Genomic DNA, 25,882 nt, shown 5'->3' with positions numbered 1-25,882 from the left:
TTTCTTACTAAAGAAGTATTATATAATTTTTGTTACATAAATTCCACGATGAATAACTGTAAACTGTCATTAATACATAATAAGTGAAACTGTCATCTTCTCAGCAACTTTCATATTTATTCAGTTTAGTCATCTGTATTCAGAAAACAGAGAAACAGACGACTTTCGCTGAATAACGAGATACTCGTTCACAAAACGGATCAAAAGCTATGCTGATTGAAAGGTGAACGGGATGATAAGTAGAAAGTCTTGATTCTCACTTATTGAAGACCGGAGATGCCTAATGATTCCTGGAATCTAGAGCTCGTCTCTTGAACGCAATCAATATTGTTTTTCAATTTAGCACGTCACGTGCAAGCGCAGTCTGGATTTGCAGATCTTTGTACATACATACAAGCTAATCGTTTAATTTGTTATCTTACACAGTTTATTAAATATAGAGAAACTTATTCGTTTCTGTTATCCTAGACAACAATTGACGGTCACTCGTTTTTTGCTTGACTTCTTCGAATTCCTCAATCACATCGAATCCATACTAAATACCTGAAGTCGAATTTCGAATTTCGAATCTCATTGTAATTAAATATAGATTTGAATGTAGATATTTGTTTTTAATGAATCCATTAAGTCAAGCAAGAATCACGATTCTTAATTATAATAGGTAATGATTGATGATCAAACCACGAAACAATACATATTCCTCTTCGCTCCAGTAGTTCATTAGTCCATTCTGCCCGTATACTTTTAGTAAATCAAACAGGTAAAAACATCACACGAATAACCATAAGCTCAGTGGCGGTCGCGGTGCAAATAAAATTGGTCCTCGTTTCGCGATCCAATCCTGCAAAACTGTCGTAGTTACCACAGCGTTTGTACGAAGCACAGCAATGATACACCGAATATAATCGTTCACGGAGGCGCCTCCCCAACAATTTTTACCACGCGCACCGGGTCTCGATTCCCTTTTCTCTCGTCCTTTGTTACGAGCGCGAAGGGTAAGTCGAGCGGGTCGGTATAATACAATGGAAGATAACGTTGAGGGAAGCTGCGAAAATAAGAAAGAAGCCTGTTCGAGCAGCGGGTCTCGAGGGATGCTCGCTGAGGCGTTCTGTATCGATCTTCCTTAACCATTGATCGATGAATACGTTCACGGCTGGAGACGCGAAAGGGCCATCGTTGATAAGACACGCCGGTTTCCTCTTTCAGAAAACGTGTCGCCGGGACAATTTGTCTTTGGCACGAAAACCTTTCTCGACGTTAATCGTTAACACATTCACACGGTTTAACAAACTACAAATTATGTACAGAAAATTTTTTTTATCAACGTCTACACGATTTTCCGAACGACGCCTGTCCGTACGAAAATAAGAACCCCTCGACGATATCTCCTCTGGAAAAACTTTCTTTTACGTGGCTTTTCCGGTATTTTGACCTCCCTTTGAACAGACTAGCGTTTGTCAACATCTGAAACCCGCCCATTCTTCTGTCACAAGCAGGGGCCAACTAAGCCGCGTTCTCCTTCTTGAAAAATAATGGTGGGTCGAGGGACGCTCAATTTCTCCCAGCGAATTGTCAGTCGCCCAGTGTGGGGACGATGTCCAAGATCAGGTAGAATTAATCTGGCAAACGGAACTATCAAGGAACGCACGGGAGATTGTCAATTTGTCCAAATTCGATGAATGATCAAATTCAATTGATCGATTCTCGTTAATCGCTCGGGAGCAGGAAGAGAAAAGCCGTTCTTATCTCGTCGTTTCCACTTCGTTGATCACCTTCATTTATTTTACACTTGTGTCAGTAGGGTTAATTGCGTGCCATTCTTCATCGCGTTCTCCCTGTGGGTTTGATCCTTCGAATCATTGCCTATGGTAATATTCGATCGTGACGTCATGGTCACGGTGGTGGTCGATGTTTTACTCATCAGCAACCCCCTCTCTGCGTCCTCGTCCTCCAATTCCAACCTTGAGTGACCGGTCGCAGCTAGTCGATTCGACTGCAGTTTCTCAGCATTAGCTTTGTTCCGTCTTGGAAATACGCTGTTCTCGATGTGCAACGTAGCGTTCACGTCTTTGCCAGCGGCGCAGGTGCACGCCTTCATAAAACTCTTCTTGAAGTTGTCGCTGAGGAACGCGTACAGTATAGGATTCATCGCGCTGTTGCTATAACTCAGGAAGCCAGCCAGTAGGAAACTGGTGATAGTGATCTTGTTCTGACACTGCTTAGGCGGTGTGTAGATCAGAGCCACCTGCATCAGCCAGTAGGGTAGCCAGCAGAGAACGTAGACGGTGATCACGGTTAACACCAGTTTAGTTACCTTGCGATGGGACCGCTTCTTCTCCTTCGACTTGTTCTTCGGGCCGACCGTCTGCAGTTTTCTGATCACCAGGAAATAAAAGATCAGGATCAATATCAACGGGATGGCGAATCCGGTGATGAAGCTGTACAGGGTGAAAGCAGTGTGACCGCCGCGGTCTGTGGGCCAGTAGATGTTGCAGTTGATACCCTTGTCTGATTCCATCGCGTTCGCGTAGAGAAATATGGGGATCATGAAGCCGACGCTGGCTGTCCAGGCTGCGACTGAGACCACTTTCGAAATGCACGGTGTACGAATTTTCGGCGATGATATCGGATGGCACACTGCGATGTACCGGTCAGCGCTCATTATCAGCAAGAAAATGCTACTAGTGAACTGGTTGATGCTGGTCGTGGTCATGTAAGCTTTGCACATGATCTTTCCGAATATCCAGCTGCGCAGGCTCATCGTGGTGACCAGAAATGGTATACCTATTAAGAAGCATTCGTCGGCGATCGCCAGATTCACGATGTACATGTTGGTAACCGTTTGCATTTTCGAGAACCGCAGCACCACGTAAATTACGAGAGTGTTGCCTAAGAGGCCGACGATGCAGACGATGGAGAACAGGATTTGATTAAGCACCGAGATCACTGGTAAATCCGCCTCGCAGTTCTGGATCGACTCCTCCTGGCTCACCAGGGTGTAGTCGCTGACGGTCGTCGGGCTCATCATCGTGACGTTCATTTTGCCTTAAGATTTTTCCCTTGCACGAGAGTTTTTTCTTTGGCCCTCGTAAATCACGAAGGTTCCCTCCCTCGACACGACGGATCTCGCAATCACTCAAGAAATTCGCGATTTTTCTCTTCACCTTTCCTGAAATCCTTAGACTGTCCGCCAGTTAAATCTGCGTTGTTTGTATCCAGTAGTGAACTGTTGGACACGGGTCTGGCTGCGTCGATGATACGGTGAATGGGATCGACGTCATTTCGTAAAACGATCGCGCTCCCGGGCATGCGTTAATCCGGAAGTCACCAGAGGTATTCTTCTCTTTGGTCTCCAGATGGAACAAATCTGGAACAAAGGAGGAGACAAGTTTTCAGATTCTGTCGATTCAGAAACGATTAGGACGGCTGAATGAAGACCTTTTTATGGTCGTTATACTAACATCCCTCCTTGCTCCCATGTCGATTAAACTAACGCGTTAACCTAGTTTCGCGTGGTATAAATCTGCGAGAATATCTGAGTCGTGATTTTTGACTCGGAGTTCCGTGAAATTTTTAAATTTCCCAGGGTCTGATTCTTGGGAACTTTTAAATTAGAAATCTTTTGTCGCCCATGGAAACTAATTTCAACTCTATTATTGTTAACAAAGGAATCGATTTATGTTGAGTGTATCGACTTTATCAGATGAATTGTAACAGATCATTTCAGAAGGCGCAAAAGCGTTTGGAATACACTCGTACCTTTTTCCTGTTAAATTCTGCGATTGCAGTTTTCGAATTTCTTTCCTCTCATTAAACAATAACAAGTAATACCGCAACGCTCACGAAATAACAATTATTATTTCGAGGATTGCGTATGTTTATACATACTAACATTAAGCATTCGAATATTCCACGTAATTAATTAATTAACCATGCATTAAAATGTTTGTACGTTGCATTGCATATTGCTGCAACCGGCCAGTTTTTCATGGCCTGCATGTATTATGCAGCCCATCCACAATTCAAACCTGAAACGCAATCGCTATGCATTAAATATCACGTTTGCATAAACAGACACACGGGTGTACGCTGCTAAATTTCATCTTGATTAAGCAGAAGCTAATATAATATTACATCATCTGCCTCAATCCAAAGGTTTACTAAATTGAATTTCATGATTGAATAATAACAAATACGTATTTAGTGCGAATCATGCTTTTGTACAAACTAGTTTTAAGAGCTTTATTTCAAGGCCATTAGTTTCATTGTGGATGAACGCGTTGAGGGTGTATGAAAATCGTCGACAGTGTTTTAAATAGAGTTATGTACTTTTTACTGCTGTTACAACTTCAATTATCCTTTATAACAATCAACTGACTTTTGACCACTCCAAGTACTCTCGAGAACAGCGCAATAATTCACTCTACGGGCTCCACATCTCTCAGAGAAATCCGGTAGTTGCGTATAACACTGGCAAACTTCTCGAGGATTCGAGGGATATGGATTTGAGGGTGGAAACCGGAAAGGCAGATTTCGGTGATCCGTGTTGACCCGTGATTCGAGAGTTGCAACGTTTCGAGGCTGACCGCGGACTTCTCCGACTGTTCGTAAGCCGGATGGGTGAAGAAACTCGGAAACTCGTCGGCGAATTACACCGGCTACTCCCTGGCTGGCTCGGAAGTTTATGGGAAAGAACGCAGACGACTCCCTGTGGTGAGAACAATGGTACACGTTCTTTATCTCGAAAAACTATCGTTATCCAATTTGCTATGTACCGCGCTTATTTATTATTATATAAATGAGAATATCGTCCGAAGTAAAAATTTTCGGAATAATTTATAAACTGAGAGTTGTACAGTTTTATTTATGCAAGAGATAAAAGGTAATCAAAATTATGGTTGATCTAATTCAAGGCACTCGGGATCTTATCAGAAACAAGTTTGCAATGGCTACAATTTTATGATATAATTGGGTTCCTCTAATTACGGACAATACGAGATAAGAGTAATAACGGTGCGCGAGATAACGTTAAACAAAAGTAGATAAGAAAGCATTTTCCACAATATAAGACAGGCCAGAATTTTACCCCCGAATCGTTTGCGGAAAGATTTATGCTTTCATCTACGAGCTCGCGAGTTTTTTTTTAATGAGATTATATTCATCGTATTGAGCTTGTTCGCCCTGGTATTTATCTTATTAATGAACACCGGTTTCCCCAGCGCGCATTGCAAGATAATAGAACGAAAGAAGATTCCCTTTGTGAATTTTATGAAGGAGACTTTTCATTAAGCTCTCTTATTAAAACGTTCGCCATTTTCACTCGCTTGTACAATGAAAAGGAGCTTGATTTCACGGAAAGCGACGTGCCGTGCTGTTTTGCATAAAACCGTGCCTGGAACGAAATGGAAACAATAGATTCGTGCTGCTTGCGTTCTCGCTACACGTTCCTTCCCCGTTCGAATTTCATCGACTCATTTTTCAACCCAGCACGAGGTTGAAAGAGCCCCGCGTCTCTTGTTTCTCTCCTTTTTTTTTTAACATGTCTATGCAAAACGAGACAAGCCCTTTCTTTTAGATGAGCACGGAGGTCGTTATGAAAAATGAAACGGTTTAGCTTGTAAACCTCCGTTTGTTCACGCGCATAAATTTATGACATTGTTTCCGTCATGAAATTTACAATACGTCCTCTGCTACATATTTATTACCCGCGCGCTTATTTAGAGTTATTTATTCGACGCGTGGAAAATTCGTGGAAAAATTTGTCAGTAACAGCTGACGGATTAAATCCCAACTCTCATAAACGATGACCCCGAAGATTTTCATTATCCGAGCGCAGACATTATTATTAGAACAGCACCTATTTTATCTCTTCGTTTAACTCGGTTCGCGTGTATTCAGGTTCGATTAGTTGCGAGTCATTATTGATATCCAATGCGTTCGCCGGATCGATGCGTGTTATTTTTTAGTAGATTGCTTGATAAAAAAAAATTCATCAGAAAATATGATGTGCCGATTGAAAATCAAAACGCGTTGTTCCAGTCTATTTTTATCCGGTTTGTAATACTTTTCACTGAACTTCATACAATTGTAAAAATAGATTGAATTCTCGCGTTTGCGTACATTTTTTAGTTAAAAATGGTGAGTACATTTGTGAACGCAAAATAATGGACGATCGATCGCCTCTCTCGGTCCCTCAGACTCCAAATTACCCGTGAAACGATCGTCTTAACGTTTCGGTAATTTGCTTCGCACTTGGCCTCTAACTTTAACTTTGTTTTCGCTTCGCTTTAACAAGCAGGAGAACTTAGCTTGATTTAATAGATCATCCTAACAAGAATAATAATCTGTCTCCTTCTTATGAAGCACGTAATCCTTCTTAAGAATAACAAGCAGATTATGAGATTTAGTCGATGAGCCACGAATGAAAGGAACATTATTGTACATTTTGAAAATAAAGAATGTAGCCAGCTTAGGAACGGTTTTCAGCACGTAAAAATCTCTACAATTATCACGTCCATGGCTTCCGGTAGGATATGGAACGCCGTTCGTATGAGTAGCGACAGGATATTATTAGTAGATTTGCCCGGAAGATCCCGAACAGCTTGGCTAAAATCCAGGAAGCCTCAGCGCGTGGATATTCCATATTAAATCTCGACATTCTGCCGGTAAATCTTCCCTTGTTATCACAATTTTTTGACCCACTTGTACTTTTCTCGTTCGCGGATGAAATATTGTCGTCGAAAGAATGCGACGATACGTCTCATTACACGTACATCGTTCTCCTATTATTAGACCACGTGACCACCGTGGCTGCTCCCATAATATTCCATAAAAGATGAATAGCTCGGATCGCATGAAAGGAAAAACTAATACCCTCTATAGTATATTGCATCGCTCCATTCTTGCCCGATCCCTTTTATTTTTGCCACCGTGCAGAAAGGACTCCATTCTGTCTTCAATTACCAGCCACTGTGCACGTGTCACCGGCGCTAAGAGATATTACCGCAGGTAATAACGTTCCGAGACGCTGTGTTTTCCGGGTACTTTTAACGACGCGAATCGGGTATCCGTCGCTATAAACTCGTCACGGCACTGATCCTCGTTCAGCGCGCATTCTACTTGGCAAAGGACCGGAAACTGACAATTAAGACCAGCTTTCCTAACAAACTTTCCCTTTGAGATGTACTTGATATTGCAGTATATATATATACACCACTGCGTGCATGCATGCATATGTATATGCTTTGGACGTATGTATGTATACTGCGTCTGTTTAATGTAACGAGATACTATTGGGCGGTCTGGCTTGTCACCGACTACTACTACTGCTGCTTTGTATGCACACGTCGGGGCGTGGCGATTCGAGATTGAATTCTAGCAATTCTGCATTCGCCTATTTCCTGAATGTAAGTTTAATTTTATATTTATACCAGCATTCCACGTCGCGTTTTCGTTTATATTAATTATCACGTATAGAATTCGAAGTTTATAGAATAGAAGTATTTCATGAAGAGAAACTAAGTCACGGAACTTCAAAGATATTGAGGATTCGGTAAATATACATTTTACCATTTGTCGCCCTCTTAGTGGGCGATTGAGGTCAAGTGCTGAAATTTATTTTTATGTATTCGTATGGATAACCATTGTGAGTGAAAACTAAACCTCATCATAACTTGTTAAATTCGAAGAATACTGAGAATTATATAGAACCATGTTTCACCCCAGTAGGGCGTGAACTTTGAAAAGTCCACAAATTGGTTTCTGAGGAATTTGATTACGTAATACTCTGATGCAAAAATATATCGAGTTAAAGAAACATTGAAAAGTATGTTAAAACTTATTTTCACTCTTTTTTTTTATTCATAATAATGTTGTCTGCTTTACAAATGAATATACTTTATGACACTTCGGAGGATGCTCAAATTTCATTGTAAATACTTGAGTTGAGTTTTAGATTTTTGCTAACATACAAACAAACGCTTTATATATACAATAGTAAGATCTAACTCTTTTGCTCTGGCACTATGCATTAAAGAGTTTATTACTGATTTCATCTTGAGTTTTTAACGCGTTTGCTTTTGCTTGCATTAAAAGTGATGAAAATTTGATCAAGCCGTAAAAATAACGATTCCCGGGAATATAACCGCAGCGGTTTATGAAAAATGCGGTTGGGTTTTCCTCGGTTTTCTCACCTTTTCATCCTTTCGGTTCGTAAAAGGAAATGGAACGTAGCGAGATGGAGCGGACGATCGTAAGCAATAACACGAGTTACAGGGCACGATGACAGAAGGAGAAAAAGAGTAGCGAGCAGCTATTCGACCGGTTGCTGCGTAACACGGAGGGGGCCAGGACGGGGAAATTAATTACCCTTCTAGCTCGGCCGCCGTTGAAAGTAGAAACTCGATCAAGCGAATATACAAGGTGCCCCGTTCTCATGACCTCGGTTTACTTATCTTCATAACCAGAAAAAATATGAGGCTACTCGAACCTTCGCCGTTTCGCTGAAATTATGCTCATAATAACTTTATCCCACATTCATTTATGAAATTACACACGATTTTTCTTTTATTATGTGACACTGTCGTCATATAATATTCTTTAGATAAATTAATTATTAAATTAATAAATTAATATTAAAATTCAGAGATATTATTAATGAGATATTGTTAATACGCGATTAGAAACTGTATTTATCAGTAATACAAATGTAAATTTTTATCAGGGAAGATATATTCCACGAGTCCAGGGAACACAGGTTGTCGATATGAGGGTGATATATTTGTCAAGCGAGCCCATTTATTTCAATATCGGTATAACAAAGTCGATCGCGCAGACCGTTTGAGAGCCGGGCAATTCTCGTGCATCATTGGACGTGGTAGTATGAAGCCTGGCTTTCCGGGAAGCAATTTCGGCGGCGAAAAAAAGACCGTTCGACTCGGATCAGTTAATAAATCCGGCGGATAAACCATCGATTAAAGGCGGGGAGCAGCTTCCGCGCTCGATAACCGAAAAACGTGCAACGAAACTCTATCCGATGCCCGTAACTCGTTTTACGACGGAAATTTCGCGAGTTACCGCCGGCGTGGCAGCCGGTCGCCAAATCACCTCCGATCGAGTTAACGCCGAATTGAATTCAGAAAACCGTCGATACTCGCCTTCCCTGGTCGAGACTCTACCTCGCGAATTTTAATCGAAGGACGTCGCGACGCGACGCGTGAAACAATTCGAAATTACTTCTCTCGGGGAATCCATTTGGTAACGAGAGCTCGGATGTCAAAGGATTTTCTACTTCTGCTGGAACGTAGTAATGTAACGAGAAATTGGAAAAAGGGAACGTAGTGAACATCAGAACTGATCACAGTCAGGATGTCAAAGAATGCTGAAAACGACGGTGGGACAAATAGTTTCGCAGCATCCGGGCCAATCCACTTAGCTGCCCTAATCGTTAAAGATTAATCCTGTCTGCTAGCATTTACATATGTATATGTATAGTATATATATTTTTGTATATGTACACACAAATACGAATTTGATTTTATTCGTCAATTTATTCCGGCGAAACGGACGAACATTATACGTGGTATAGGAAACGCGCAACCGTGTCACCTTTTTCCGTGATTAATTGGCGCCCTTAGTTTCTTCTCGTTCTGTTAATCCTATCACCTTGTGTGATATACAACCGTGACCCAACAAAGACGTATTATTACTACGGCATAATAGCAAGCTCGCGGGTGCAGTTGTTAGAGCGTCCCCAGCAAAACAATGCTTTCAGACGACCGCGCAACGTCTCACATACTGATTTAACGTCTGAGCAATCAAAACTTTATACATATAATTACAATTGCTAAAGTTACATAGAAAGGGTTATAAATAGACTGCCAATTATTATACAAACTAAAACATTTAATTGTTGTGTGCCAGTTGAATAAACTCACCGCAGATTAAGATTCCTTTTCCTTTTTATCTATTTTTATAAATCATTTGAAGCTTCTATTTTCAACATGTATAACTCTTTCATAAATGCGTAAATTCTGTAGTTATTTATTTACTTGCAATACCCATCGGTGTACAGCAACAAAATGATTTAAAAGAATGACAAAAGTTTTACTTTGTATAAAAATCCGCATCATTATTCAAGCTTCGTCGAGAGACATTGTTTAAATTCATTCGTAGTGTATGAAATATTTGCACGCGGCGACAATAATCATTGTTCGTCCAATTGGTATATTTCACGATTTGCTGGTAGACAAAAAAAGAGGCGTGAATAACAATGTTTCACCGGTGGAAAATGCAAGTAACGACCCATCCTCAGGCTCGTAACCGATATAAATGAACCGATTGCCATATATTACATGAACCATACGCGTTCGCAACCCTCGCAAGCAAATCAAGAAATCGAATGAAGATGTATATACGCCGAGACTAGGAAGACCTGGTTTCACGGTTCAGTTTACCTTTCAGAGCGTTTGTTAGAGTTTGCCTTTCCACTTTTATCCACGCGACCTGATTTCTCGCTACGAGAAAAATTGGTTTGCGTCTTCACCCTATGCTTTATTTGGTCCCAGCTTTTATTTACAAGGGCACTGCAATACGGTACACTATTTTGCTCTTCATCTCTGTTAATCTTGATTATTCTTTTATGGCTGAGGCAATCAGATTTATCTAAAATGACGTCAACCCGTGAGAAAGTGAATTCGATTTTACTAAAATATGAAAATACGTTAATTCTTTGTGCTCCATTAAATACAGTGTGGAAGCCGGTTTACTTCTAGACCTTCGCTTTTTTATCTTCTTCCTTGCTTCTTAGTTTCCACATTGGTTTTCGCAGCCAGCCTCGCGTGATCCACTCCTAACAGTTTTAGCTTTCTTTTCATTTTCTTTGCTGTTAACATTTCTTTCGTCCAAGCCTGGTTAGTTTCTGCCGTCAAGGGCCTGAGTACCCTATTCACTTTTTATTACTCTTTCCCGCTGTCTTCGAAGCTTCCTATGCACTTTCGTTTTCCCTTTTTTACGTCGATTTTCTTTTTCTTTTCTACGTCTATTCTTTTTCTTGTTTGTCTCCCTTGTGTAGTTAACTTTTCGTGTTTTTGTGTCAGTTTTGACCAAGCAGAGTTAATAAGCGCGTCTGACTTGCTAGCAAAAATTATGTTAGAAAACAATTCTTGGAAAACGGAGTCATTGATTTATATCCTAACTGACAACAAAATTCGTATGAAACACGTTTTAAATGAAATCAAGCAAAGTTGTTGATTGACTCTCTGTAAAATATTTTGCCAACTGAATCGTTGTTATTCGTTTAAAAATGATTTTCGAGAGAAATCGCCCCCACAAAAAATTCGATAAAACACGTACAAAATTTGGAGTTATTGCGCGGTGTTCATGTTTCATATATTCAGTCAAAACTAAATATTGGTGTAGATTTCAGGTAAACAAAGTTTCTCGTAAAAATAGGCGCAGGCGAATGTAATGGGCAGGTGTATAGCTGACTTGCTGGAGGTTAGATCGATAGTTTGTCGTGATAGGTGGATGCATTAAATCGGGTACTCTCAAGAGGAGCAAAACTTCGTGACGTCGCGTCGCCGTGACGTCGCGACGGCGATGCTGCGTGACAGCGATCCTCGCATAAACAGCCTTCGGCGAAATTAGTTTTTTTTTTCTCGTAATTATCTGTCCGTCGAAAATTGAACCGAACGAACTTCTCGTGTTTTATCAATCATGACATTTGCTTACGTTTCATTAAAGATATACGTACACGTATGTCAATGTTAATTGCTATCCTGATATGCACTTTTATCGTTATTATTATTATTGACTTTTTAAAATTTGCATCAATTATAAGAGTCATTAGTAATTACAATTCTTGAATTAATTCTTATTCATTGCTTAACAAAGTTGAATAATAAAATTAAATAGGGATCTTACAATAGTTGATAAATTCCGATGTATCATAAGAATTTCAGCACATGAGTTCACGAATGGAATTGTTTCTCTATAGTAATTACGAATATTGAACCGACTCGGTTCATTTTGAAATTTCAGACAAGAAATAATCATGTATGATCATTACCTCGAATGGGAAGGGACCCAGCTGAACAGAATTTCAAGTCTAGAGTTATTTTGACAATTTCATTGTATTTAGAGATACTCTTCTTGACAATAGGGTTTGTAGATTTATAATTAGATTCTAAAGACGTCAATACACTCTTAGAATCAGAGTATATAATATATATGTATAATGTATGCTTCTATCTTTCTTATATACTTGACTCGTTAAAGTATGAGGAATGGAATATAATACAAAAGATTATGTTTTCACGATCTGTATTTATCGACTTGCTTTAGTGGAATTATTAGAAATTATATAAGAATATGAAATGACGTAAATCTGTAGGAAGCTTCGAACGTAATTAGAACGTAACACTCTGGAATTTTAATGAGAACATGGTCTCAAGTGGATGAAGCAATAAAGTTGGAGATCAGTTCAATATTTTCATCGCGTAATTTTTTTTCCCCGCGAGAGGGGAAGAATCCGAGTTCAACGAATTTCAGCTGGTCGTAAATTTCTCGGGGTGGCACAGATTCCGTTAGAATCGAGCACATCCGTCGGTGACATCGATAATCGTATCGATTCCGCGATTACTACTGTCTCGGTCCCTCGGTCAAACGCTTCTGTCTTATGGCAGTGCTCCAAAAAAGGGAAACATACAGTTGTTTTCGATTCCTCGTCTGATACGCGGCCAAGAATGAAATCTAACGACCGACCATTGTTCGGCCGTTGTTCCCCGCTATTTTCTCTTCCCGTCTCATCGGAAAAGTAACCGTAGCGAAGGATAAATACTTGTTGTCCATGTTATAAAAATTAATGTTTCATTTAATGATTGATATAGTAATTGATTCTGTGATTTCATACATAATAATGAATATAATAATTGCCATAATGTTTAATTTAATGATTGATACGAGGTTTAATTAAAATATTCGATACACTATTTCATTTATAGCATAATTCAAAACATGACGCATACTTCATGTTTAATAATTCCCATGACAATAACATGGCAGGTACTCTACACTTATTGTCAAGAATAGCAATTGCCACAATACGATTTTCATTCCTATAGAAAGATACTTACTTGCGTGAGCTAGAATGACAAGTTCTTTTGTGGATCGTTCTGGCCAATCTGATTATACCAGATAATTCAGGGTCCGTTCACAATTACGTCAATCACGGTCCTTTGTACTTATTAAATTTCCAGACCATACAGGCTTAGTAGTTTTCGTCCTACACCATTTCTAGCCTGGCCGCGCTTTTTGTCACCACTTTCACCGATTGTTTCTCTAAGACGAGTGCACTAGAAGTCTCGGAACTGCCGGGAGAATTTCCACGGAATTGTTTAATTAATTTTCTTGAAAGGGTTTCGTCGTAAATGGTCGAAAAAGTTAACCGCGATTTCGTGAAAACGCCTAGCTTTTATCCGGTGAAATAGCGAATGGGAGGCGAGCGTGGTTTATCATAAATATAATGTAAAGCCTTATCATGAATGGATCGTTTTGAACTCGATAAACGGATCCTTTTAACTCGCGTCTGCCATAAGGATCGCTATCATTCTTCTTGCTGGAAAAGCAATACCCTGGCCGTTCCATCATCGTGTAAACGCGAAGTTATGACGGTGTAACGTGAAAGTTCACAGTGATCGTTAATGCAAGCGCACAAAGTTGCCTCTTTGGTGCGGCTATAGATAGGAATTTCCACAAATTGGGTGATCAATGACGGAACTAAGTACCGCGTATACAACCCCTCCCATTTCCCCAAGTTTAATTGAATTCTTTTCAATTCCTGTTTCTGCTTTTATCGCATCGTCTTGTTGAGTGAACATCAAACCTGTCTAATTTACTTTTTTATCCCTGGCTTATAGCCAATTTGGCGAATACAAAGTTTTTAAATCGTCTCTTTCGAATATCCTCGTGAAAACCGGCGGGCTTTCTGTACTTTACGGCTTCAACTTGGCCAGTTGTTGGATCTTTTTTTCCTCCTCGGAAATAAAGCGCCCGTGGGATCGCTCCCGAGAAATGTTGCTGAACGAGAATTAGAATTCTCAGATTGTCTCTCTTGGAGGGTTGCGTGAAATTAAGGACTATATTTAGGAAATGAAGCATTCTCGCATCCTTCTCGTTATTTCATTATCATTTCCCGAATGAATGAGAGATCTACATATGAAATTTCATTCTCAGACTCTGCTCTTCAATTTCGTCGAAAATTTATATGATTTTAGAAATTATTCAATCGCTGCGAAAATGATATCTTTTATTAAGGGAGAAGAAACCACTTGGCAGTTGTTAGCAACCGCAATTAATTACAATACATAGTATATAATATCAATTACATAAATCCTGAGGAATAAACTCCAAATTAATGTGAATTATATATATGTGAATTATCGGTTGTCTTGTTGAATGTATTATAAGATTTTTGAATAACGTAGAGTTCACTAGATCGCTTTGAATATATAATCGGTATTTCAAAAAAAAAAAAACATTGTGTGTATATTATAGTTAACTTGCAATTTGAAAAACTGTCATATCGATTGAAAGCAGAATGCGATCTTCCTGATGTCTCTTGTTCACCTATTGTGTTGATAAATATTTGCTCGAGAATATGTATCGAATATTTCCAGAAGTGAAGTTCTGACGTTAGACCCGGAACTCGACAGATCCGATCTGAGAGGCAGCTCCGAGAATCCGTCCCGGGGGACTGACAGGAACTTTGCTACCGATCGCAAATATAACTCAGTATTATAACGTTATCAGATCAGAGCATCTGCTGGGATCGAGTGGTTCTGTAAATGCGAGGCACGCGTCGTTGCAACTCGGAATACGTCGCGAAAAACTTGAGATCGATCCGAGCCGGTGCGTGACTTCCTCAACTTTTCCCCCATTTCGCCTCGGAACGACCGACTGACCGTCAGGGATGACACAGAGGAGAGGCGATGATGTCGGAGGGGTGAAAGTTTTCGAAACGGTCGACTCCTGAAAAATTTCATCAATAGCTGCTTTTTATGAGCGTGCTCGTAAAATGTTCGAATGCCAAGGGGGTAGGTAATTCTCGGGCCGAAGCGCTTTTCAAGTTTTGCGAAAGTTCCCATCTTTAGGGTTGGAACATTTTTTTTCCCGGCTCTATAAAATCTCGAAAGGGAATTTTGTGGGTCCGTAAAGATATGAATGATATAGATAATATGATGTTGAATAAAAATAGCTCTCATAGTTCCTGTGGAACGATGCTTATTTTTCTGATTTATAATATCTTTGATCGGCTCGAGTAAACTCTGTGTCTACGTTTGTGAAACTTTGATCAAAGTTGATTTTACGCCCACGGGTTACGCTTTGATATGAAAGAATTTTTTTTTATTGAAAGTCCCTTTTAAAAACGTGAAAGATAAGACCGGCCCTTTTTTATAGACAGTTCTCTAATAAATACTGACATTAAGAAAGATCAACCAGCTTCTAGAAAAATTACCATGATTTTATACCCTCGGGTTAAGCTTTGTTATCGAAGAATCTTTTAATTGAAAAAGCCGAGACTCGTGATTGTACTTTGCACTTACTCGTTGTAACAAATATATTGAAGTTAAGAAAAACCATCAACCAACTTAAATAAAACTGATGCCCATGATGGAAGGCGCATAAATAAAATTCTTATCGGTATTTTACCAGCGCTACTTCCAACAATGTATCGAATCGATTCGAGATTTCTCATCGGCGGCTGCTGTCGAGAGCAGAGTGCTCTTTCCCAGCGGAATTTATGCGCGACAGCTTAGGGTCGTCGTAAACACGCGACGAAACGACGAATCTCGGTCGAGGGACGATTTGTCGGGGTGAAACAACTTCTCGAAACGCGACACGATTCTCTCGGTACAATGCCGAAAAGATGATAGGAAACGCGTTTTCCAGATTTACGAGAAATCGTCTACAGATAATCTGTGTATCAGTTTCATTTCATACCCACATTTCAGATCAAATCATTATCTTAGAGGATCGGAGGGAACGTTTGATTTTAAAATACATTACAAAATACATTGTTCGATCGAGTAATGAAATTTCCATTTCAATTCGAAATTCTTTTATAGTTCAGTAACAGATAAATCGATTCTGATTCTTCACAAGAGGTCGTCCCTTTCCGCACACAGAGTTCGTGCACTTCTATTAAATTTTAACAAAGAGGATGCACTCGTCTGAAGGGAACATCCAACGAGTAAGAAATTTTTCACAGATACAGCCGTACGCTCGAAAGCATTCTCTCAAGTACTGTTCTCGGGAGGAGGTAAAAGAAAAAAGGTGCTCGTTCGAAATGCAACGCTTTAAAGGCGTGCATCGCGTGCTCTCCAGCATTCCTGTTCCGACTTCGTGTTCGTTTCGCCGAGGAAAACCTCCAGTAAAATTTTCATGAGACTTTACTTACGTGCCCGTTACCTCGCGGAGCGATAACGATGCGAATCGAAACACGAACAGGATTTCCGAGTGAAAAATCGGAATCCGCTGGCGGGAAGCATGCTCTGTTGTTATTTGTGAATATACCTGATACATATCTGCCGTTTTCGTAGCAGAAATCTTACTGTTATATAAAGAGCAAGCGTTTGTTTGTGTGTTACCAAAAACTTCGTAATTATTAATAATGAAATTTGGACAATAAGTTTCTTAATGTGTATTCATGAAGTAAATAATATTATTATGAATAATTGTTAGGTTGCAAAAGAGGTTTTTACTTTCTTGTCAATATTTATTTAATAGGCTGAAGTATTCAAGAGACATTTGCTCCAAAATGTTATCTGATCAATTTGTGGGTTTTCAAATTTCATATCGTATTAGATTGAAACGTGTTCTTACGTATTTTTGAATATTTTTCAAGCTGTATAATAATAAAATCCATTTATGTTTGTACTATTAAGTACATACGCTTTTATTTATTTATCAGCAGAGGATAGCAATTTCATCTCATTGCACATTCAAATTCACGACGCAGGATGCTAGTATTGTATTTATATTTAAATGAATATCAAAATTTGCATGTTGCCTCCACAATCATAAAATAAATTTATATTATTACTATTAGGTACGTCGTCTTTTATTTAAATGTCAGAATAGGATAGCAATTTTATCTCATTCCGCATTCGAATCCGCGATGGAGTTTGCTAATATTGTACAATTAAATGGATATCAAAATTTCCATTTTATTTTCACAACTAGAGAATCCATTTATGTTGTTACCATTAGATACAATATCTTTTATTTATTTGTCAGCGAAGGAAAGAGATTTTATCTTAGTGCATATCAGATTATTTTTAGTTTATCCGAGAAACGTGCAGTGAACAGGAAAATCGACTGTGTTTGTTTTCAAAGCTTCTGAAATAACAATTGCATAACGGTAACGGTTGAGACGCGACATCCGTTTGTTTAAACATCGAAATTGGAAATCCCGCGCGACCAGAGAGAGAGAGAGAGAGAGAGAAATAAGCTCGGTCCTGGATGAAAAACGTCTGGACCCGGAAATCTGTATCGCTCGCAAGCGGATATATCCGGGTGAAGAGCGTAAAGGGACAAAAAGGCAACAATCGTTACTATACGTGCATTGTAGCATGAAAAATCGCCGATTCGTTGGCGGAGGATTGTTCAAGGGTATTCATCAAGGGGATTCGAACGATCATGCAACAGTGGTTGGCGCACTCTGATAGTCGCGTTTTTGTTGTTCCGCCGCTGTTTGTCCGGTTGTTGCGTTTGTATTCTGCCAAAACACGATTTACGAGCATCGGATAAATACACACGCATGTCGAGACCGTAACATACGAACATGAGTGATGAGTCTCGAAAAATGAATGTGGAATTTGTATAGAAAAATAAATTTCAGATCGACAAAGATAATTATATAAATCTCTGCTAAAGGAGATCACCTAAATATCAATTTTGTTTTCTAAGTTATGAAAAACCTTCATGATCATCATAAATGATTTCGATTTTTTATTACAGGATATTTCTCATTCGAAACCATTTAAATTATACACTGAACCATTTTCATAATGAAAAGCAAGAGATATTTAGGTGGCCTCCTTTAGTTGAAGCACTTTATATATGTATATAAATAATAATAAACAGTTATTGATAATTATTATTATCGTTAATGAATAGATCAAATGGTAGAACAAACAGATACATCGCCATACATCGTTGCTTCGAAAAGTAGACAATGTTAGCAATCGGTTTTTGAGTAGAGGTGTTTCGTTGATCGAATTTGATTGAAAATCGAAGGAATAAAGAAGGTATAAAGTGGACGGTTTTCGTGCTCGAGGTTCCTGGCATTGTCTCGTAGATTACAATCCCGTTCTCAAGATTCCTCGAGTACCTCGAATCGTTTCGTGCCTTTTACCGCGACGACTCGCTTCTGATAAATCGGTACAATGGACAGGTTTCGAGATCCTTTTAAATCTTTCCATCGCTGTTGGTTCGCAACCAAGCGCGACCCTGTGCAATGAAACTTTCCACGAATCAGTTTAATCGTTCAGCAACTCCACGCACACGCACTCGCTCCCGCGTACGGTCGATCGATGAATGCGACCAAACGAATCATGGATGAATAATTTTACGGATACGCGTATGTTATGTAGATTGCTTGCAAATTGCGCAATTATTTTTGCTCCGAGCTCGCTACCAGCTCTCTGTTAATGTTTACCTAGTTTGCAAGCAATTCCGCGAGTTATTCGATTATCAAAATGTTGCGATAGGTACTGCTGAGGTATTTTACATTGATATTATATTGATCTTTTTATTTTATTCATAAGTACAGTATGGTTATAAATTAATTTTTCCTGATGATTTTAAAACGGGGTCATCGTAGCGCGCCAAGTTTAGCATAATTAAGAAATTGTAATTGGGAAAGGATGGCGTGTAATTAAATCGGAAAAAGACGTCATCTAACGAACAAAACTCCGACTAATCACCAAGCATCGTAAAGTCGAGGAGATCGCGTCGGAAATAAATCTTACTGCGAATCAATACGTCTGCGACGACGGTGTCGGGAATTTCCCCTTTGCACCCAAGTTTCCGCCTCGCTTCGATTGTCAGTCGCCTTCGACCAACATTGGAAATGAAATTTTTGATCGACAGTTCATTAATAAAGTACATTCATTGTTCACCAAGTGCATTTGCGTATCTCGTATTTGAAACTTCTTGGAAATCACACCTTCCGTCATAAAGTTTAAGGCACTTTCGAAATGAATAAACCTCGTTAATTAGTAACCGTTAGAAGCTACTTCAGTTAAGAGATTGTAATAAATCACAAAGACCTAATAATGCAATGCAATTCATATTATATTTTATTTACTATCTATTTAAGTACTATTGCCTTTTCGGAATTCAGGGGGAATGGCATTGATACATGTGCCTTGCATTTGGTAACTTAATATCGCAACATGCTGCTTATATGAATTTTGATACTGTATACTTTTGACAAAGTAATGTAATCTATAAAAGAGCTTAGCAAAATCTATTGTATCGATCTACTTGACATTTTGTGGATAGTTCACTACCGTGATGTATGTAGGTGCTTACTAAGAGAGAATTTTTCGAAAATCCATCGCTAAAGGTCACAATAGGGTAAAATGTGTTTCATGTGTGTTGCAACAATTTTTAAACCTGATGAGGTATGAAACTGCTTTTGTTGTTAAAATGCCATTTTATAGAACTATTAAAAACCAATTTCTTAATTATCCGAAATTTCACCCTTTATGGGATGAAATAGTATTTTTACGAATTTCCTTATTTTTCTTCTTGCATGAACAGTTTTACGTAGCTTGCTCCAGAGTGAGTTCAGCAAGCGGGTTAAGAGTCTTAGCACTTAGGGAGAAAAATCTACAAATGTAGTTTGCAAATAGGCACTTCAGTAAAAATGAATTCTATCATTTTCCATTAAAGTATTACGACAGAAAATGTTAATGAGACTAAATCATCAAGAAATTCAATAAAATTGTATTTCAAGTGAACGAATAATATTCATTAAAATATTACAAACTTTAATTTGTTCGTTCATGCTTTCATAACATTTCATTGGATTATACAATTTGTCCTAGGAATGACAGGGAGCATTAGAGACGTCAGCAAATGATGATAGTTTCATGGTTCCTTTGATCACACTTAACCAAACATCGTCGTGTTTAGATCACAGAAAATGTAGACATATTGAAGCCAGGCTAAACGTGGCTTAGGTGTCTCATTTTCAACCACGCTTTAGTGATCGACGTATATTCCAATTCTGACCAAATCTATGCAAGTCTGTTTCATTTTTCATCGACTGTGTCACCACTACAAAGCACGGTAGCTGATATCAAACAGGATCGTTCCATTGTTTGCCTTCTCTATTTGAATTCGCGAATTAATCATCAAAATCATTGTTCATGGCCCATTGTCGCATCCGGCTGCTTCAAATATAAAAACGCTTTGAATAAACCCGCTAATAATTTACAGTCGCGTATTCACGTTCTGCGCTTGCAAATGTTTGATAAATTAATCTCCATTGTTTAACAGTTTATGAAAAACCATTTCTTTCAGAGAAACGACACGTTTCATTTAAGATCTTTTTTTCTGAATCTGTTCTGAAACGTTCGTACGTATCTGGAATCCTTCTTGCGCGAGATAGTGAGCTTTTTATTGACTTGGTAATTATCTGGGTCGGGGATACTGTCAGGCTGGGGTGCCGGTGTATAATAGGATGATTAATCGGCGAGGATGACTCGACTACTCTGATATACCGGAAACGACGCCAGCGATAACGGGTAGAATCGACGTTGATACCGTGCTCTGTTAACCGACAAAGCGCGCGCCGCTTTGACTGAATCCAGAGGTTCGCGGTTGTTCGAATCCTTTGTGCCCCGCGCCGATTCACGGTAATAATCAACCGCGGAACGACAGTGTTTAATGCCATTGTAATTACAGATGCGCGTCGTATAATCTTCTTAGAATTATTACTCGAGGAACCGCGATTTCATTAACGGACGGGGGTTCCGCGGCGGATTTAACATCGATTGAAATTTTTGTTAATTAATCATCTACGCGGAATCCCATTCAATTTAATCTCGTCGATCGTTATTCGAGCCGCGCGTTTAATTAATTCGAACGACTCGTTGGATTTTTCAGTTTCAGCTTTCTGCTCTATTAACCATGCGCCAAGCTAATTAAGGACCGATCTCCATTGCCTCTGCGACCTCGCATAGTTGCTACGAAATTTATCATTCAATTTTTAATGTCTGATAACTGTTCTCATGAAATGTTGATATCACCGTTTGAAATCTAGATAAAACTTTCTAAACAGATTGAAATATTAATGAAAACAGTTTCCAGCTTATGAATTTCTAATCCTATCCTACTTGGCGAATTCGTACTCTGACACCGTTCTACCTGTGAGTTTTTCAGAAAATTTTCGATTCGAAATAGTTGGATTTTCAATCGCTCTCCCATTATTACGACTTTCGATAAGAGCATTAGAGGCTTTCAATATCCAATAATTCCAGATCCGAACAGATGTTTTCTATCTCCAGTGCGATTACTACAAAGGTGAACTGATTCTGAGCTTACGTGCTTCGCTTCCCGAAACTTTATAATTTAAATTCTACCACTGGTACCTGAATTTACGGAATTAAATTCGAGTTTACAAGTTGCTAACAATATGCAGTCCGTTTCAGCCAGAGGAGGCTACCTACATATCTATTCTGTCTTTATGTGATGAAAAAGCTTCATAGCGTGATATCTTTTTCATTATATAAAGTAGCTACTTCCGTTTTTTAGATTTTTGCTAAAATACAAAAAAACGCTTTCTTTTTGTATAATAGTCAGATTAAACTGTACGTTTCATGGAAATTACTTAAAGTACTCAATATTCTTACATGCTAACTTATGCATACTTTACTATGAGAAGATGCGAAATTCTTGCTTGAAGAGGGATCGAAATCTCATTAGGGATGGGTAACTGAAGACCGTGCCTTCTCGAAGCCACGAAAATATCGGCCGGATGAATATTAAAAAATATCAACGGTGCTTCACCGAGGAACATCTTTCGTGGTGGCTGTGAAACGAATCTCGAAGAATTCCTAACCGCAGCCTCGAACTTTCGAAACTCGATTACACAGCGCACGCTTTCCTTTTTCTACCCGTTATTCGCGAACGCGTCCGTGCAAAACGGATTTTTAAATAAAGAAAAGTCGACGATAAGGCCGGCGTTGTAATAGAATATAATTGAGGAGAGCTGGTTCGTGACTCGAATGGAATGGAAATGTAATCGTTGCCACGTGAGCCGAATCGAAGTACGAGCGTTGATTTTCAATTTCTAGAAACGTTCTTATTTATTCAGAAACGAATACCCAGATGTTATAAATGTTTCCGATGCATGACGTGCAACCAATAAGTTGGCCGAAGTTAATTAATTTCAATCCGCCTGTCCGTTCTTCGGAGCTCGGCTTAATCCGAGCCCGTTATAATGAAAAACATTGTCAAGTATCCTCTTCACTTAAATAAAAGAGAGGAATCCCACGCTTTGCAACACTGCCTATCTTTCCTATCGAAGGTTCCTCTTCTCATCGTTCAACTTTGACTTTTATTGCATTCCAAAAGTCAAGAACCGGGGGAAGAATGCATTTGAAGTCGAGGTTACGCAAGACCGATGATCCGAGCGAACCGGATATTTTTGTGCACGCACGTCGTCCCTCCAAGCCGCGAATAGAACAAGAGCTCGTGATCCTTCCGGGGAACTAGTTCACGGAAGTCGTTAAGCACAACTTCGAGAGCCATCGATGTATCATCGGAAACGACCACCGCGTCGCTGGTCCCCTCTCCCCACACCTTCCCCCGGACACGATGCACCTCGTTCGCTCCCCATACGAGAAAACTTTTTCCATCCTACCCGTCACCGGAAATATCTAGTCAAAAGTCGCTGAATCGCCTGTTTTCGGTTTCTTGATCACAATGCGAAAAGGTCGATGAATAATTCCAACGGGTTTTATAATCGGATTTTATGAATTCATAAAAACATTGAATGCACAGAAACTCATCTGAATCATAATAGATTATACTTGTATTTGAGGAGTTGATGAAAGAAGAATTCCAGTCTGAAAATGCCTGTATTTAATTATCCAGTATAAATGTTTCGTCTTCCACAAAAGTCAATGGTATAATCGTAATCAATAAACATTCAGCACGTGATTTTATTGCTCGAAATCGAATCGCCATTGAATTTCGAAATTCACGTCGCGTGAGTACTCTACGAGAGTTCGAGGGAAGTTTAAGTTCCTCCATGGTAGAAGGGAAATTTTTAGTGAGCAACTTTCGACGCTCGAACTTTCAACGTTCACGCTCTCCACCCCTACGGAGACATTCGCGAGTGACTATAGCGATTTAGAAAGTTTGCTTTCCGTATTTGAGGTTAAAGGCGCCCCATAGAGGATCACCTGGTGTCTGAGTTCAAAAAAGGAACAAGGTGAAAATTCTTCTCCCCGTGAGATGAGTTCTAGGACATCGTCAATTCGGATAATGACAGGGCTCATGCGGTTTCCGACGGAAGGGTTGGAAGCTCGTTCAAGGGATGTCCGTCTTCACTGCACTTGTATGATAGCAGTCTATGTAGGTGTAGCATACAGTGCTGAATCTTCGAGTTCCGTTAAAGGAAGTAATTGGAGAGCAACTGAAAAGGTATTCGCTCGTCCGTTTCCAGGTAGCTTTAATTATAGCACTTGTTCCACGTGCAGTTCTGTTCAGAAATCTTAGGACGGACAATTAAACATATTCCTGGAAGAGACATGTTTCACATATGAAAGGAGTTGTTAGATGGATATTAATTATGCATTTAAAGCATTTTATTGAAATTGTTTATTTGGTTTCTTATATTTCTTTATCAAGATCGATGTATCTTCAGATTTGGACACCTAAATGTCTCCAAAGCTGCTTCTAAAGTCAACAAATTCGACCACATTACCGACGTATTCAATCATTCTAGCTAAGTCATTAGACGAAAGCTTCACCCGCCTTGGCTCTCTGATTGCATGATCTATCATTTCCGTCAGTATTAATAGTGATGCTATTCTGGCGTATTATCTTACTTTCAGCTGTTTGATGGCAATTTCCTAGCTGTTTAGTTTATGTATTTTGTAGTGATTTTGTATTGAACTATCGGCTTTCATAATTCGATGTATAATTTCCTTTATTAATATTTCTGCTTGATGCATATTCTCGTGTGCATAAAATGGTTCTTAACCCTTTTAACAAATAAATAAATAAATAAATGTAATGTGCTAAAATTTGCCATAATCAACAATCTACATTTTAAATAATAGAAATACTAAGATTTATGTTCATCAGAAGTTGATTTCGGATCAAGACTTTAGATTTGAACTCTGATAACAATGATTCTTGCGACTTTTATTATCTAGAATAAAGGCAAGCTATTGTGTAATATTTGCTGTGTTACTTCAAGCCGGGAATGTAGCAAAATATTTGCCAGTATTTCGTTTCCAGCTTTTACCCTCACATCGGAATCCGCCCCCATCGCAAGCGATCGATCCACGTAAACAGTTAATCTTTTAAAGCGAACGGAGAATTCAGCGGCGCGGAACAAGGATAATAAAAGGACATAAACCTTATTACATACGCAACACTGTTACCCCATTCTCTATTTTTCTTCTTTTACGTATCCGTTTTTCTCGGGACGTCTCGTTCCGGTTCGCACGTTGCCACGTAACAGCGATCCAGAAAACACACTCCAGGGAGCTCGAAAGGGAATCCCTCCTGACCACTGGCAGTTCCGGACATCGTATAGTGATCGATAATCGACATTGTTACCGGTCCGAGCGAGTTTCAGACCTCGGCCGACCTTCGACCTCGTTAGAAACACATCCGTGCGTATTATCCACTCCGAAGCATAGATGAAGTGTACATTAAGGTATTCAAGATCGTCGAGTGGCTTGACCTTTTCAAAGCAGGAGATCAAGCCATGATATGCGTTATCCATTTCCGCGCAAAACTCTTTGCTTTTATCCGTTTGATTCGCCTTTCTCTTCTTCGGTGAATTGATCGTAGAGGAATATTGAATTCTTTTGCAAAATGAATAAATCGACGTTATCCATTCTCTATGTTGCATGATGGATTTTACGGTGGACAATTTGAATAAACGACGTCAAGGGAAGGAAAAATAGAATGTGCAAGGTGGAGTGAAATGTAAATTCACCGGGACAATTTGAAACAGAACGGCGAAAAGGCAAGGTAACTCGATTTCTCCCGTTCCTTCCACGAAAATGCATGTCCTCAGAGTCATGACGTGTACCGACGGTCCATGCAGTTTCTTAACTGCAGAGAACGTTTTTAAATTTGATTGGTGCTACGATTGAAGTCGAAAAGCGTTCCAAATTGTACTCGTGCCGTTCAAGCAAAATTAATTGTAGTTAGAAAGTTCTATTTGTATCGTTTGTTCACTCGCCGTGGCAGGGGTGTCATAATTTCGTGAAACCTGCGCGCAGGCTTTCTCCGATTCATTATTCAAAGCTTTTTATCTGGTATTATTTTAACGGCAGTCATTCGTTCAAGACAAATCTTTCTCCGTTCGCGAGAAGAGTTTCTGTAGGACGCTGCAGCTGACAGCGAGTTCCGGTTCTTTCGAGGCCAGCTCGGAGGAACAAAACAGTCATTAGTCATAAATATTCCTGACATAATACACTTTTAGATAACGTTCCCTAGAATTTCATCATTGATTATTCTCTCTCGTTCAGACTTTGAATAGCTACACTTAAACTGGTTTTATTTATTTTTAAAGGAAAATTAACGCTGCGCGATATCAAAATTATAAGGTAAATGACGCAAT

General features: G+C 39.3%; 1 protein-coding gene across 1 annotated transcript in view; it reads right to left on the bottom strand.

The window, feature by feature from the left end:
* Positions 1-1,031: 1,031 nt before the first annotated feature.
* LOC108626251 (somatostatin receptor type 2) overlaps positions 1,032-25,882 on the bottom strand; it is a 61,733-nt gene continuing 36,882 nt past the window's right edge. The window contains exon 2 of the mRNA XM_018026830.2: positions 1,032-3,367. Coding sequence (XP_017882319.1) covers positions 1,784-3,040 — 1,257 coding nt within the window. The 5' untranslated portion in view covers positions 3,041-3,367 and the 3' untranslated portion in view covers positions 1,032-1,783. The remainder of the gene's footprint in view (positions 3,368-25,882) is intronic.

This window comes from Ceratina calcarata, unplaced genomic scaffold (genome assembly GCF_001652005.2).
Source record: "Ceratina calcarata isolate Rehan_Ccalc_2016 unplaced genomic scaffold, ASM165200v1 scaffold390.2, whole genome shotgun sequence".
NCBI classification, from domain to species: Eukaryota; Metazoa; Arthropoda; class Insecta; order Hymenoptera; family Apidae; genus Ceratina; species Ceratina calcarata.
The sequence above is the reverse complement of the archived record's forward strand: the minus strand, read 5'-3'. Positions and strand labels throughout refer to the sequence as shown.